The following is a 15,399-nucleotide window of genomic DNA, read 5'->3' on the forward strand; positions in this document are numbered from 1 at the left end:
TTTTTTTTTTTTTTTTTTTTTTTTTTTTTTTTTTTTTTTACAATTAATTTGTGCTGCTTTATCTGATTTTTTAATGAAATTCTGCTGCGACTTCCTTGTTGTGATTGGGTTAATCGTGATTATGTGCGGTTTTCATGTTGTGTAGAAGAGTAGTCTTCCTGAACCGAGCAGATTTGGTAATGGGAAACCAATTGTTCCTATTCTTAATGAGCGCAGTCTGCCGGAGTTCTTGGAATCTGCTAGAATGGTGAAACCAGTCAACAGAAGCAGTAACCGTTTGAAGTTGTTTTCTGGGACGGCGAATCTTGCACTGTCTCAGGTAAGTAGAACTGAATCCCGGTTCGCTTCTAAGTATTGTATTCAAACGATTTATGGTTTTATTTTTGGCTAGAATGCAGAGATACGTTTATATCATCAATGATGCTCAAAATTCACACCTCCAAACTTCCTTTTGAAGAAAATCACGAGTATTAAGGCCAAATCCTTTCACATAAAGAACTTGTTCTAATTAACACATGTTATGCGCATGCCATGATCTTTTCACTCTCCTAGATTGCTTATGCTTTTGCTTGTATAGGATCCCATCTACCCGTTCATTGAATTTTGGCAGCCAATTTATTTTCTAAAGGAAGTTGTTCTATTGGAACAATAATCTATGGTGTACAAGTTTCGATTTCTATTGCACGTAAAAGAAATCCTCTTCAGAAAGTTTCGATTTCTATTGCACGTAAAAGAAATCCTCTTCAGAATTACAATACATGATATAGGAAAATATATTTGTGGATAAATTATCTAGTCTTGATTTTCTGTCAACTTGTTTTGGATTGTTGGTCTTATTTTATTGCACTTCGGTATTTGAAACTTGATTAATCCTCTTTGAAGTTCTCAATTTCCTCAATTATTTGTTTCTGTTCTTCCATTCCCCTATACTTCTCTTGGAAGTCTGAATTATGTATGCCTGTGCTTTCTAATCTTTTGGTTTTTATTTTTAGGAAATTTCTAGGTATATGGGCTTGGAACTTTCAAAGATTAACATTAAGCGATTTGCCGATGGAGAAATATATGTCCAGTTGAAAGAGAGTGTGAGAGGATGTGATGTTTACCTAATACAGCCCACTTGTCCCCCTGCAAATGAGAATCTCATGGAGCTTCTTGTTATGGTAGATGCATGTCGGAGAGCGTCCGCCAAAAATATCACTGCAGTTATCCCATATTTTGGATACGCCAGAGCTGATAGAAAGGCAAGTTCAATCTTCAGAATAGTTAGTTGAACCTATTAATTAAATTACATGGCTTGGATATGCCTACTAGAGAATTTTGATGATACAAAGAGAGATGCTGAAATCTCAACATCGTCTAGTGACGTTCTTGATTGAATTTCAACTTAAATGCGAACCATGAAAACGTAGAGTACAATGTAAGATCTTATTAAATATTAAAACTGATCATATTTTTGTCTTTTTTTATTCTGGTCTGAGAGCATATAATTCAAGGTGTGGTTTATCTGGTTGTAAAATTATCTCTCTTGGAACTGTTTTGCCTTCCAGACTCAAGGTCGTGAATCAATTGCAGCCAAACTTGTTGCTAATCTTATAACAGAGGCAGGTGCCAATCGTGTTCTTGCTTGTGACCTCCATTCTGGACAGTCAATGGGCTACTTTGATATACCAGTTGATCACGTGTACTGTGAGGTATTTAATACTTACCTCGCTTCTTCCATTCGTTACGCTGGGTTTTTAATAGCATTAATTTTGTATATGGACACCAGCCTGTGATTCTAGATTATCTTGCCAGCAAGACAATTTCTTACAATGATCTGGTTGTGGTCTCTCCTGATGTTGGTGGTGTGGCAAGAGCTCGTGCTTTTGCCAAAAAGTTATCTGATGCTCCTTTAGCAATTGTGGACAAAAGGCGCCAAGCACACAACATTGCTGAGGTAAAACATCCACAGAACCTTCTCCCGTCCTCATAGTCTCGGTGGTCTGTTTGAAATTTGGATAAGAATGTAGTTGTTTACATTTGAATCACTAATAATAATCTTAAGAAGCTTTAGAAGGCTGTCATATTTTAGACGCTTATAATGCAGAACAGAAAATAATCAAGATATAGTATTTAGATTGGCAAATCGGCACAATGGATTCTTTCTTCTAAAATTGGATGTGGCGGTTTTCGGGTCCTTGGTGATTGATATCCAGACCAAGTATTAAATATCCTTTCAAAGTTCTATAAGGGCATTCTCAGATTTAAAGACTCTGCGTATTACTTCTATGACATCCCAATACCAATGATTGTCATTTACCTTGCAGGTGATGAACCTTATTGGTGACGTTAAAGGAAAAGTTGCTGTCATGGTGGATGACATGATTGACACTGCCGGTAAGAAGTCATGGATTCATTTGAATGTTATGTTGTTTAATAATTTCTTTTAGTATGCAATGTTTGAAAATGTTTAAAACATAACTGGAAAGAACACAGATCAAAACTAGGCATTGAAGTTTCCTGAAGAATGAAGTAAAAAAAAACGTTTTTGTATATTTTCTTGACCTAGAATGAATGGCCCAAGTCCACCACTAGTAGATATTGTCCTTTTTGGGCTTTCTCTTCTAGGCTTCCCATCAAGGTTTTAAAACGCGTCTACTAGAGAAAGCTTTCCACACCCTTATAAAGAATTTTTCGTTCTCCTCCCCAACCGATGTGGGATCTCACAATTCATCCCCCTCTGGGGCCCAGCGTCCTCTCTAGCACTCATTCCCTTCTCTAATAGATGTGGAACCCCTCAATCCATCCTCTTTGAGGTTAAGCCCTGAAGGGGGTGGACACGAGGCGGTGTGCCAGCAAGGACCCTGGACCTCCCAATCCACCCCCTTCGAGGTCTAGCGTCCTTGTTGGCACACCGCCTCGTATCCCCTCCTTCGAGACTCAGCCTCCTCATTTGCACATCTTTCGGTGTTTGCCTTTGATACCATTTGTAATGGCTCAAGTCCATCGCTAACAGATATTGTCCTCTTTAGGCTTTTCCTTTTGGCTCCCTTCAAGGTTTTTAAAACGTGTCTACTAGGGAGAGGTTTCCACAGTTTTATAAAGAATGTTTCATTCCTCCCCAACCGACGTGGGATCTCACATAGAACTTCCATGAAAAATGCTTGGTCCCCATGAACCTTTCTATTTGGTTGAATTTTGAATTTCTCTCTTGTTTTACACTCTGATTCTTGTATATATCTTTTGTATTTTTGGTTTTCTGGGTGCAGGGACTATTTCAAAAGGTGCAGCTCTTTTACATCAAGAGGGTGCCAGAGAAGTGTATGCTTGCTGCACTCATGCTGTATTTAGGTAATAATCTCTATGCTTTGGCTTTCTATAAGTTTTGGGCTTCATATTTTTAATTATAACAACTTAGTCCTGCTCTTAGAAATGTAATGGTTAAAGCTTGAAGGAAAAATGTTAAAAACAATACAACCTAGGCATTAAATATGGGCAAGTCAATGAAGCTAACAGAAGTTAATACAGTCCAAAATTAAAGGTGGTTCAATTATTCGTCCATTCAAATGACTCGATTACAATAAATTTCTTAACATTAGGAACTTTAGGTTATCGTTACATTTTTCTAACACAAACTAAATCATTACAAAAAGCATGTACAAGTTCAAACATGTTACAGAAGCAAAAGTACAAAGATTAAAAATATATTTTAACCTTAAAACTTTGATATAAAGTTCTTTTCTGTCTAGAATTTGGATGATCCTGAACGGAAAACTTTCTTCTTAACCTAAGTCCACCGCTATCAGATATTGTTATCTTTGGGTTTTTCCTTTTGGATTTCCCTCAACGTTTTTAAAATGCATCTGTTAGGGAGAGTTTTCTACACCCTTATAAAGAATGTTATGTTCTCCTCCCCAACCCTTGTGAGATCTCACAATTCACCCCCCTTCGAGACCCGAGGGTGGCACTCATTCCCTTCTCCAATCGATATAGGACCACTCCAATCCAACCCCCCCTTTGCGGCTCAGCTTCCCTGCTGGCACATCGCCCGATGTTTGGCTTTGATACCATTTGTAATAGTCCAAGCTCATCGCTAGTAGATATTGTGCTCTTTGGACTTTCCCTTTCAAGTTTCCCCTCAAAGTTTTTAAAACGGGTTTGCTAGGGAGAGGTTTCCACACCCTTATAAAGAATGTTGCGTTCTCTTCTCCAACCGATGTGGGATTTCACACATACCCAATTGTTATTTCACTTTTTTGAAATATAAGTTAGTTTCAAAACGGTTTGAAAGGTTATATTCCTACTAACGTAATTTCCATACTTCTTTTATGTTCATCACCATGCAGCCCCCCAGCGATTGAGAGGTTATCGAGCGGCCTATTTCAAGAGGTGATAGTTACAAACACGATCCCAGCAATAACAGAGAACTACTTCCCTCAGTTGACTGTTCTTTCAGTAGCAAATCTGTTGGGTGAAACCATTTGGCGAGTTCACGACGATTGCTCTGTAAGTAGCATTTTTAAATAACTCCAAATTGAAGTAATCCTTAGAACACAGCCTTCTGAAACAATTCTAAAGGATTCTTACTGCTTTTGTTTTGTTAGTTTGATATTCTTATATCATCCATTCTTAATTATTCCTCCTACTTCGCTATTAGAATAATTTCTTTTAGTAATTCCCACTGGAAGTTTCACTCTGACTTTATAAAATTTTGTAATTCCACATTTATAACAATTTCATATCTTCATAGAATATAGTATAATGGTTGATTTGTTTGGTACATGATATGTGATGTATTATTTTGAAATTTAATATTTTTCATAATTTTTTTTTTCTTTGAATTCTGAGTTTGATCCTTGTGCACATAACTTGAATGATTTCATGTCATATAAATATGCTAGACACGACCTCTTTAATAACTCAATTCTAGGACGTATATCGACCTTGTCAATCAAGACAATTCACTACTAGAAATTGGTTAGCAACTCTTTCGTAATCCCATATAATTATAATCAAGTGGGTGTGATCCGCAACGCTTGCTAACTATCTTCGAGATTAAATAGAAATTAAAATCAAAACTTAAAATAAAAAAGTGAGATTTAAAACATAAATAGAAACTAAATTCAAAATTAAAGAAATTTAGTAAAAATGTTTTTTTTTTTTTTTCCTAAATTAAACTATTTATTTGAAATTAAAAGCTGAAGGACCGAGATGCAATAAGTACAGAAATTAGGGGCAAAAGAATAATATATTGAAATATTTTAAATTTCAAAACTAATTAGGGTTTTGTATTGGGAGTGGGTAATGAGTCTATAAAATCCCCTCTTTCTCTCATTCATTCATCGCTTCAAATTCCACTTAGGGTTTCCGTTTTCCACTTCATCGTTCTTCCGCCGCGCATTATCAATTTGTTTTTCGTTTCAAGAAATTGTTTTCTTCAATCGTCTTCTTTTCTTTGATACTGAAGCTGTGATGAAAATCTTCTGTGCTATAGCCGGCCTCTCACGAGTGGTCGTCGGTGATGGCTACACAACCCTCTAAGAAGTTCTGAGCTTTTGTTTATTTTACATTTGATTTCGCTAATGAATGTTTCTTCTGCGATTTCTGTGGCTGATTTTGTTTGAATTCGTTTTGGTTTTCTGATACTGGAAATGCGAGGTGACGATAGAAATTCATGTCTGTCAATCCACTGACTAATTACAGTGTGATGTTAATGTGAATCCCGACAGGTTCCGATCGCTTTTGAATCTAAACATCTATTTTTTAACTCTTTTTCGTTGGATTTCTTATGAACTATGGTTTAGAGAATGATCTTACTAGAATTAGTTTTTTGGATCGGTATGACTGATTGGGGCATATGATGAATCTCATATAATCAAATGGGTAATTTGCGTCTGAAGCATTCATTGATGCTATATCACCTTGGAGAACTGATGCCCCTTTCATGTTTGTTTAGAATCTCCATCAATCAAATTATTTGAAATTAAAACTATATTTGAATTGGGACTTTGTTTAGTTCCAAATTTCCACTCTTGAACTTGAATTGGAATTTTAGTATATTTGGCCATAAAACCTTTAAAAAACAACTTGGTTTAAAGTTTTTGATTTAAATGTAATGTTTGTAATATTGAAGTTATTAAATACAAAATTGGGTGTTCTAACTGAAATTTAAACTGATTTAATGCCTAAAAAGCTTGTATCTTAATTCAATTTCAATGGTGTTCACACAGGATCTGATATCCAAGGTTTCAATGATCCAATTTTTGGATTTAAAAGAAATTGGAATGAAATGAGAGCTGTGTTTTTTTATGTTGGAAGTCTAATCAATTGAAGGATCTTAAAGACACATCTCTCGGCCATCCATGTGAAAAGGTTGGAAGATCTGGGCAAAGAAGGTGATAGCCCTGTAGATTCGTTCCCATTGTTCGATCCTTCCCAATAATTGAGATTCCATCTGGAAATGGTCTCAAAGACCTCTGCCACAGAAGTTTTGTAGATTATTACATTGATCGATCCTTGATAGAATTTAGTCTAATTTATTTAGTTAGATATTTGTAATTAGTTAAATTTAAATAGAATTATATTAGTTTATATTTTTATTTTATTATTATTAGTTAGTTTATATTTTTGAATAGTATTATATTTTATTTTATTATCAAGATTTAATTTGTTTATATTTTTATTTTATTATAAAGTTTTAGTTAGTTTATATTTTTTTTTGGAGATATTATTTAGTTTCTTATATCTTATTTTAAAATATCAATGAAAATTAAGAATTTTCGATTCCAATTTTATTTATTATTCTTACATTTGGATTCTTTTGTTTAGTAAAATATTTTCATATCTATTCCCACTTTTGGTTGAGTAAAAATATTTTCATATCTATTCACACATACTTTGTTCGAGAGGAGGTGTTGGATGTTAAGGAATGGTCATGGGTTTATAATCAAAGAATACTCTCTCCATTGGGTGATGCCTTTTGGGTAATCCAAAGGAAAGCCATGTGAGACTATGCTCAAAGTGGACAAAATCGAGTCGTTCGTCTCACACCAAATAACCCAAAATAACCCAAATTTCTCAGTACAAAAGAAGTACAAAAGAAGAGTCCTGAGTTAAATATAGACAAAATAGTTGGATTCTTATTATGTATGTAAAATTTTGTTACAAAATTGTTAATGATGAACTTTGAACACTATATATTACCTTGATGAGGATATTATTTCAAGGGAACAAACCAATCAGTGGAAACTTTGGTTGTTGTTGTTGCTGCTATAAATCTAAGTCATACTCCCCATTCTCATCAGCAAAAATCTCAGGATGAATTGCAGCAGTGTTGGTGTAATTCAGAGCTCTCTGCAGTTTCCTATGGTCCAAAACTTCAACTTCTACTTGGAACACAGAGCTCACAGGCCTATGATCCGACATCCTTATATCTGCGTTCTTATAACACATCTGCTTTATCCCTTTTCCCATCCATAATATCCGATCACACCTGTTCATTTACAAATAATCCTCTAATCAATCAATCAATCGAGAACTGGGTTATATATCTCCTTCTACACCTTAATGGGGGGTTCTATCTAACAACTTACCATGCTGGAGACCTTTTCTTCTCTCCTTCTTTCGGGGTTTCGCCGATGTATCTATCCGAGTTGAATTCGTATTTATACGTTGGCGGGAAGTCTAATACCCCTTCTTTCCATCCATCAAATACGTGCCCCGTGTGCAGCTCTCGCGTAAGCTGCCACAATACATCCATTCATTACTTTCCTTAATCCAACGTCTTAAGTGATGCAGAAACATATAGAACTCGATATCTATCAGTTGTTCGTTCTAGACAGACACATTGTTCGTTAAGAGCTTTTTGAATTTTAGTCAAATTAGTCACCTGATCATAGTTGCTGAGTTCCTCCCAGTTTTTTTGAGCTACAAGCCTCCTTACAACCGACTCCGATGTATTCAGACGATAATTCAAATCGCCAAACCAGAATACTTGACTGCTCGTAAAAACATTTCGTCACAATCATACTCCAAACGATATTAGACTAACAAAATTAAGACACAGAACGAACAAAAATAGTCTCTTGATCCTTGAAATGCTCAGTTAGTATGAACAAAAATAGCAGACAGATTACTCGACACTCCGATTCGATATGAATTTTTTCCAGTTTTCAAAATTAATGGTAAAATGCACATGTTATGAATGGTCAAGCAAAGCACATTTAAAGATTAGAGTGCTTACTCATGTGAAGGTATTGTCTGTGGCTGTCCTGAATCAAACACGGACGAAAAACGTGTTCGTCGTATGATTTCGTTCACGTCTGCATTGCGCTTGTGTTCTTTTCCATCCTTCTGACCAGAGGTCAAATGAGAACAAACGAAACATAACCGCGACTGATAAAGTGTCATGCTGACAGAAACAGACCCCTGCATTCAAATGGGTAAACAACATGAGCCTACTAACAGCAACACTGTAAGCGTATGAACAAGAAAAAGACTTCCAAATGAGTAAAATATATGCTCCTTATCGTTTACTTTAATGGGATGTCTATAAAATTCAATTTAAACTAGTGTGAAAGCTTAAAATAAGACAGTTTCAATGATTTACTCGTCCAAAAAGGTTCTCATGCCTTACTTCGTTCATAGTTCGATATTCTGGTGTCCTAGGTGTATAAATGTATTACCTTGTTTCCCATGTAGCCCATAAGACCAACACCAACCGGAGACACTTTCAAATTGTTAACGTGTCTCCGTAATCTCTTACGAACCCAAATCGACACATATATTCCTACCATCTGCTTGCTGACAATTCTTACGTATTTCGGATAAGATTTCGTGCTCTCCGTTGGATCCTCATCGACTTCTTGTTCTATAAGTTCTTCTGGGAAACCATCTTCTTCTTCAACAGAAATGTCAGATACATCAGAAAGGTTGTCCAGGACTTCTGAAGTTTCCTGTGTCGCTTTCCAGGCTGAGATCAGATTCCCAGAACTACAGAATGTCCTCTTCAACCCGTTTCCGTTTATCGAAAAACTCTGCGGAGGGAATATTAGAGGATTCTCCAAGCAACGGAAGCCAATTCTAGCAGAACTGCTAACTACTCGACGCAACTTCGTATTAGAAGAAACAACTTGAGGGGTTGCATCCAATGAATGTTCAGGCCAGTCTAGTCTATGGTCACAGTCAATGCCATAGATTCTACTTAACTGAAAATTCGAGTTCACTCGGTTTAATTTCTTGAGGGGATGTTGATCCAGTTCCAGTTCAAACCCGACATTCCCAGAAAATTCATCATCTATCAGTTTCAACTGTTCATCATTAACCCCATCTGCAAGTACATCAGCTACCGACGAAGTCCTCAATACGGGAGATGGTGGGGCGCTATAGCTTTTATGTTTGTTCTCGGGTTCGGAAGACTTGTTCAGCGTTCTTCGAATGATTGCCTCCCATTTCGGAATTGGTTTGTTATCCTCTGCTCCCAGCACATTCCCAGCATTCAAAGGGACTACTTCTTGGAAACTGCAAGCATCAAATTTGACAAGCTTTTATCAACATCGCAAGATATGTACTAATGGAACTATGGCATAAGGACCTTCACTCACCCTATAATATAGATATCTCCTGGGTCTTCTGTACATAGCCAGTCATCTATCTCAAGGCTTTCATCTGGAACTCTTCCCGCGACGTTCCATGTAGCTATTGTCACCCTACATAAATCATATTTCCAGAAATCATTGTGAATATAAGTAACGTCTCCGGGATCGTGATTCAAATAGTTGTCGTAGTTCACAGCCGAACCTCAGATCTTTCGTGTTTATGTACTGAACTCTAAGAGTTTCAGATTTCCCTCGTCGGTGTCTTAACTGGTTGCTACTAGGAATGTCTGGATCATTCAAATAAGTAACCATTAACTTTTGAAAATCTTGACATATAAATGCAGGTTGAAACAATTCCTTGAAAAACAAGTCCATAATCTGTTCCAAGTATATCATGAAAGTTTAAGAAACAAACCCATATTCAGCATTCCATTCATAAGGAACCTTTGGCCTATATAATCCTAGCTAAAATATCCTCTCTAGAACAGAATGAGCATTGGCAATATTCGATCCACAGTCAAGAGTTCCAAAAATTTAAGACGAATTCCAGCTTAATTAGAACACGATCCTCCCGGAAGAACTTCAATAGTGAGGGTGAGATAGGATTATTATCAAATACTAAACTTGTAACGGCCCAAGCCCACAGCTAGCAGATATCGTCCTCTTTAGGCTTTCCCTTTCGAGCTTCCCCTAAAGGTTTCTAAAATGTCTCTACTAGGGAGAGGTTTCCACACCCTTATAAAGAATGTTTCGTTCTCCTCCCCAACTGATGTGAGATCTCACAAAACTTATAGACAAGGAAGTGGGTGATTTCTAAAAACATCAGAATACTGACATGGAGGCAGTACCTGAAATTCGATTTGAACATGTCGATAAGTTCCTTTGTGCTCGACTAGCACGATCCTCTTGATTATGCGTTCTTTCGTTCTTGAGAGAGCAAACTGAAAGAAAATTGTATCAAAAAAAGGTGAAATCCAAGAAAACGAAACGAAAATAGACAATTTTGGCTGTTGGATTGGCACCAAGAGCAGTAACCCAATGACACATACCATCATCTTCACTCTCAGTTTCAGTATCAACTTCATCCTCACTAAAATCATACACCTTGGGCTTGATATTCAACCATTTCTTCATCACAATGGAAGGCCAAAAAGCCTAGAAAGAATTGCAAGATTAAGTTGAATCCATCAAAAAGTGAAAGTACACAAATTCGTCGAAACATACCTCGGAGCGTCTTCCTCTCCTCGTCCGCATAGCCTTTGCTTGAAACTATTCAACAGAAGATTGATGAAATGCTTAAAACGCTGCAGTAACAGGAATTCAGCGTCGATTTCTGGGAGGTGGGCGATTGTTTAATATGTGGTTTGTCAGAAATCAGGAGAACTACAAAACCAGGTTTGTGTTAGAAATCTATGTCGCCATTTATATGGAAGAAGAGCCAAATTGGGACCAAATAGGAAAGGACAGAATGTGTAGAAGCCATCCACAAACCCAACTTGTACAAAGAATGATCAATGGTCCATCTCCACACGTTCATATTGTTCAATATATTTTATATTGGAAAAGTAAACAAGCTGAAAGCGAGATCCATTAAAATAAAATACAATCATTTTCATCATAAGAAATTTGCAGCACTTAGAAGTAATTTATGCTACAGTTAAAGATAAACCACCGTCTAGACAAAGAACACAAATAGTCCATCTACAAAAGGTTTCACACCCTTATAAGGAATGTTTCATTTCCCTCTCTAACAGATGTGGGAGGGGATGGACTCAGCATCCTCGCTGACACACCGTCGTCTGCCTTTGATACCATTTGTAGCAGACCAAGCCCATCGCTAGCAAATATTATCCTCTTTGGGCTTTCCCTTTCGAGCTTCAACTCAAGATTTTTAAAATACGTTTACTAGGAAAGCTTTTCACACTCTTATACGGAATATTTCGTTCTCCTCTCCAACCGATATAGGATCTCACAATCCACACCCCTTTGGAGACCCAAGATCTTCGCTGAACCACCGCTAGCAAATTTTATCCTCTTTGGGCTTTCCCTTTTGAGCTTCCCCTCAAGATCTTTAAAATACGTCTACTAGGAAAGGTTTCCACACCCTTATAATGAATATTTCGTTCTCCTCTCCAACCGACGTGGGATCTCACAATCCACCCCCTGGAGACCCAGCATCCTCACTGACCCACCGTCCGGTGTCTACCTCTAATACCATTTGTAACAGCTCAACCCCACCACTAGCAAATATTGTCCTCTTTGGGCTTTCCCTCAAAATGTTTAAAACGGGAATGTTTCGTTCCCTTCTCCAACCGATGTGGGATCTCACAACAAAGGTTTATTCCCTCACAAAATTAGAAAACCCCCACAACAAAGTGATCAGATCCAAATCAAACTGTTCAAATCACAAAAAAACAAATCAACCCAGTTAATCATGAAGAATGTTGAACAGGGTATTCTTTCACAAATCAAAATCTTCCAAAATTTCATCCAAAAAAGAAGAATCAAGAACACTGAACTGGGAATGCCCTGTAAACCAAATTCCCCCACCAGCCTGCATTTTCTTTTTCCTCAAATCCAAAGCTCCATATGATAGAAACCCAACAATAGCAGACTTACCCCACCACAAACCAAACACCCAAATAGATCAGACCACATTAACCCAAACTCCAGACGCAAACATAGATTAAGACCAAGCCATTACCATATAAAGAATAAATTAAATTAGCATACCCATCAACGCCAAAATTTCCAGTGAGCCCACCTCAGGCAAAGTCGGCAGTGACATGAAAACAGACAAATCGTCAAAGGATGCTCCAGCCTAGAGTTGACATCATAATATAAAATCAAGTCAAACAAAGCGAACTAATCGGTTAAGTTAATATCCTTTTACGGCCAAATCCAAGACTCCTAGTTCAAGTTCGCAGCATCGCTTACCGTAATCAAATAGTTAGGCGGATTTGTAGGGCTACGAAGAACATCAATGGCGGATAAGAAATTGAAGGCCCCACAGCAATGGGACTCAGATCGCACTATGTGTGACTGAGAGAACCCCAAAACTTTCTCCGATTTTGGGCGTTGAATTCAAGAGGAGAGAATCTTGGCCATGCAATTAAAATAAACGAAATTAATTAAGGAAAAAAAAGAGATGGATTAGATACAGTAATGACCATGATCGCGTCATTGGAAGTGGGCCAATTTGCGAGGGTCGGTGATTGGGGCATCGTTCACCAGTGGAGAAACCCCATTTTGTGGTCCGTGGAGGACAATCTTTCAAGTGATTGTTGACTCGAGCTCAAAATTTGAATTTAGTTTCTATTGGCGTAATTGCTTATGGTATATATAATTTTGATGAGTTTGTATTAATTATCGAACTCAAATATAATTTAATGGATAAGATAACAATTAAATTAAAAAAATAGGGATGACTTACTAGAATTGAAGCTCCTCGTAGTCAAAGAGAGGGACAATTTCGACTTTGTTCCACATTTAATGTCATTCCGTACAAATACACATGCCTAAAATTATGCAATGTTGAAGTTTTTTTTTTTTTTTCTCTCCTAATTTTAGCGTTGAGATGTCTATTTTATCTGCACGGTTAGGACCAAGACTCTAACTAGAAAGAGATTCTCTGTTTAAACGGAGAACGAGGGAGGGAGTCGGGAACATTTTTTTCTCTAATGAGGTCAGGGACCGAGACAATCAATATTATCCTCATCTCTTGTCCCATTTTATATAACATGGAGAAATCTCTCTCCGATCGAGGACAGAGACTGAGAATATAATCCTCGTCCCCTGTCTCATTTTATCTATCAGGGAGAAATCTCTCTCTTTCACTCGGAAGAAGTGGACTCTAGAAGTACTACTAATTGAAGAATCAAACTGTATCGATCAGTTCCCAGTCCCTAGACGAAATCCTATTTACATGAGATTCCTCTTTCTTATTCTTAAGCAAGTCCCTGACCGAGAGGGCTTGCCTTAGTTGATCCATGATTTATGTTAAGTCTTGACTGACTGTGAAGAAGAATTAATAAGTAGGTTCAGTAGTGAAGGAGTTCACAGCGAAAGAAGGGAGAAAGCGTGAATCTACAAGGAATATAATCATTATCCCATGTCCCGTATTATCTATTAGGGAAAATTATCTCTCTACTTGGGGACAGACAGGAATACAGTCCTCATCCCCTATCCCGTTTTATGTATTAGGAAATAATCTCTCTCTGCTCCCTCGTTCACTGTTTAAATAGAGGTTTCTGCTCATTTGAGGTGGGTCCTCATGGACCTCCGACCCTACCGATTAAATAGATATCTCCACATGCACAACTGAGAGAATCGAACCATTAATATCTTGATCGAGTATACAAGTCTTGACCATTTAATATATACATAGGTTGACTGTTAAACCCGACTTTCCACTTTATTTCATATCGATCAAAACCCTAAACCCTAAGAGCACGATTGAAATTATGGTTCGGTGCATTGACCCCACGCATCATAGCAAGTCAAAGGGGTGAATGATTCTAAATACAAATGGAGGATTAGGGTTTGGCTTGTGTTTCAAGAGGGATGAAATATCCCAATGTTTTCTTATGATTCATGATGATTTTTTTTTTTTTTTTTTGGGTGACATTTATTTATTAATTTTTTTAATGCACAATAATGTCACATATTCCTTTTTTTAATCATATGTTAAAATTTATTATTATTTTGAAGCAATAATTGTGCATGTCATATTAATTGATTTAATATATTTCCCTAAAAAATTAAATATTTAACAAATAAAGAATTCTTATTTATTTAATATTTCCTGTTAAAAAAATTAATTTTCCAATATATAATTTAATTTTTAATTCTTATGCTTACAGCTAATTAAAGTTAAATTAAAGATTATAATTAATCACTATCATACAAGACAAATTTTGTATCAATTACTATAATTAATCAAAATTAAAAGGTTTTTTTTAATTTATTTACTGAGGTTAAACTTATAATTTAACCTTATTTACGTTCTGTTTAATCTAAAAAAACTTTTTTCTCTAATTTAAGTGGTCCTTGAAAGCACGTCGCATACTTGATAAATCTCGACCATATATCACATTATAATGAACCTCGACCACTCTCTTTTTGTTATTATTTTTATTATTATAGCTATGGTCCTTCCAGCTCTTAATTGACGTGAGATTCTCGATCAAAACTCTAACGATCGTTTTGAAAAGACCCAATTAGCTATGATAAAGAAACTACGTGGAAATTGGTGAAAACACCCCAATTTAAGGTGAGGCCAACTAGTACTCGAGCTTGTGCATTAGAAAAATGTTCCTAGTGACAAGTTGTAGAAAAATGTTCGGGGCTATCAAATCAATTCTCTCATTTTCTACTTTTTTTTTTTTTTTTCATCTTTATGTTATAGATCATGTAACGTAATTCGATACTTGATAGCCTCGACATTTTCTTACATTTTCTGCAACATTATCACATTACATACTTGTCTAGAAATGCCTCTAAGAGTGAAGACTATGTTCGCAAATCAACACGAGTGTTTTTAGTATGTTTTGTCCTCACTCACATGTTTTTTACGAAACTTCTCATGAGGTCACTCAACATAACATTTGCTCAAAGCTAAGCATAGACATCCTGGTTAGTATATGCATGAAAATTATTGACACCACGTTTTAAAAAAATCTTTGAAGGTTCAAAAATTACAATAATACCCTTAATACTAGCTTATAATCCCGAACAATTTATCTACCACTCATAGATCTACGGGTTCTTTAATTTCATCCATACCCTTTTTATTTTTGGGTAAGTAAAAAAAAAAAAAAAAAAA

At 36.4% G+C, this 15,399-nt stretch overlaps 2 protein-coding genes and 3 non-coding genes across 5 annotated transcripts in view; 4 read left to right on the top strand and 1 right to left on the bottom strand.

The window, feature by feature from the left end:
• The window catches only part of LOC111465041 (ribose-phosphate pyrophosphokinase 1-like), a 5,869-nt gene extending 1,136 nt beyond the window's left edge, over positions 1-4,733 (top strand). Inside the window, exons 2-8 of the mRNA XM_023109298.1 lie at positions 146-319; positions 993-1,241; positions 1,548-1,691; positions 1,769-1,936; positions 2,307-2,376; positions 3,249-3,330; positions 4,326-4,733. Of these exons, the coding sequence (XP_022965066.1) occupies positions 146-319; positions 993-1,241; positions 1,548-1,691; positions 1,769-1,936; positions 2,307-2,376; positions 3,249-3,330; positions 4,326-4,506 (1,068 nt within the window). The 3' untranslated portion in view covers positions 4,507-4,733. The remainder of the gene's footprint in view (positions 1-145; positions 320-992; positions 1,242-1,547; positions 1,692-1,768; positions 1,937-2,306; positions 2,377-3,248; positions 3,331-4,325) is intronic.
• The window catches only part of LOC111500265 (type I inositol polyphosphate 5-phosphatase 2), a 26,821-nt gene extending 14,015 nt beyond the window's left edge, over positions 1-12,806 (bottom strand). Inside the window, exons 1-12 of the mRNA XM_023151977.1 lie at positions 12,513-12,806; positions 12,309-12,396; positions 10,800-10,958; positions 10,625-10,730; positions 10,424-10,516; positions 9,778-9,862; positions 9,582-9,686; positions 8,664-9,498; positions 8,222-8,406; positions 7,868-7,976; positions 7,572-7,720; positions 7,158-7,471 (exon numbers count right to left, since the gene is read on the bottom strand). Coding sequence (XP_023007745.1) covers positions 7,249-7,471; positions 7,572-7,720; positions 7,868-7,976; positions 8,222-8,406; positions 8,664-9,498; positions 9,582-9,686; positions 9,778-9,862; positions 10,424-10,516; positions 10,625-10,730; positions 10,800-10,829 — 1,920 coding nt within the window. The 5' untranslated portion in view covers positions 10,830-10,958; positions 12,309-12,396; positions 12,513-12,806 and the 3' untranslated portion in view covers positions 7,158-7,248. The remainder of the gene's footprint in view (positions 1-7,157; positions 7,472-7,571; positions 7,721-7,867; positions 7,977-8,221; positions 8,407-8,663; positions 9,499-9,581; positions 9,687-9,777; positions 9,863-10,423; positions 10,517-10,624; positions 10,731-10,799; positions 10,959-12,308; positions 12,397-12,512) is intronic.
• On the top strand, positions 5,444-5,534 carry LOC111465267. The gene has a single exon (XR_002714185.1). It is a non-coding gene; the product is annotated as a small nucleolar RNA U61 (small nucleolar RNA).
• LOC111465268 lies at positions 5,633-5,719 on the top strand. The gene has a single exon (XR_002714186.1). It is a non-coding gene; the product is annotated as a small nucleolar RNA snoR14 (small nucleolar RNA).
• On the top strand, positions 5,828-5,921 carry LOC111465266. Its single transcript, XR_002714184.1, has one exon. It is a non-coding gene; the product is annotated as a small nucleolar RNA Z101 (small nucleolar RNA).
• Positions 12,807-15,399: the final 2,593 nt, after the last annotated feature.

The sequence above is a fragment of the Cucurbita maxima genome, unplaced genomic scaffold (genome assembly GCF_002738345.1).
Source record: "Cucurbita maxima cultivar Rimu unplaced genomic scaffold, Cmax_1.0 Cma_Scf00028, whole genome shotgun sequence".
NCBI classification, from domain to species: Eukaryota; Viridiplantae; Streptophyta; class Magnoliopsida; order Cucurbitales; family Cucurbitaceae; genus Cucurbita; species Cucurbita maxima.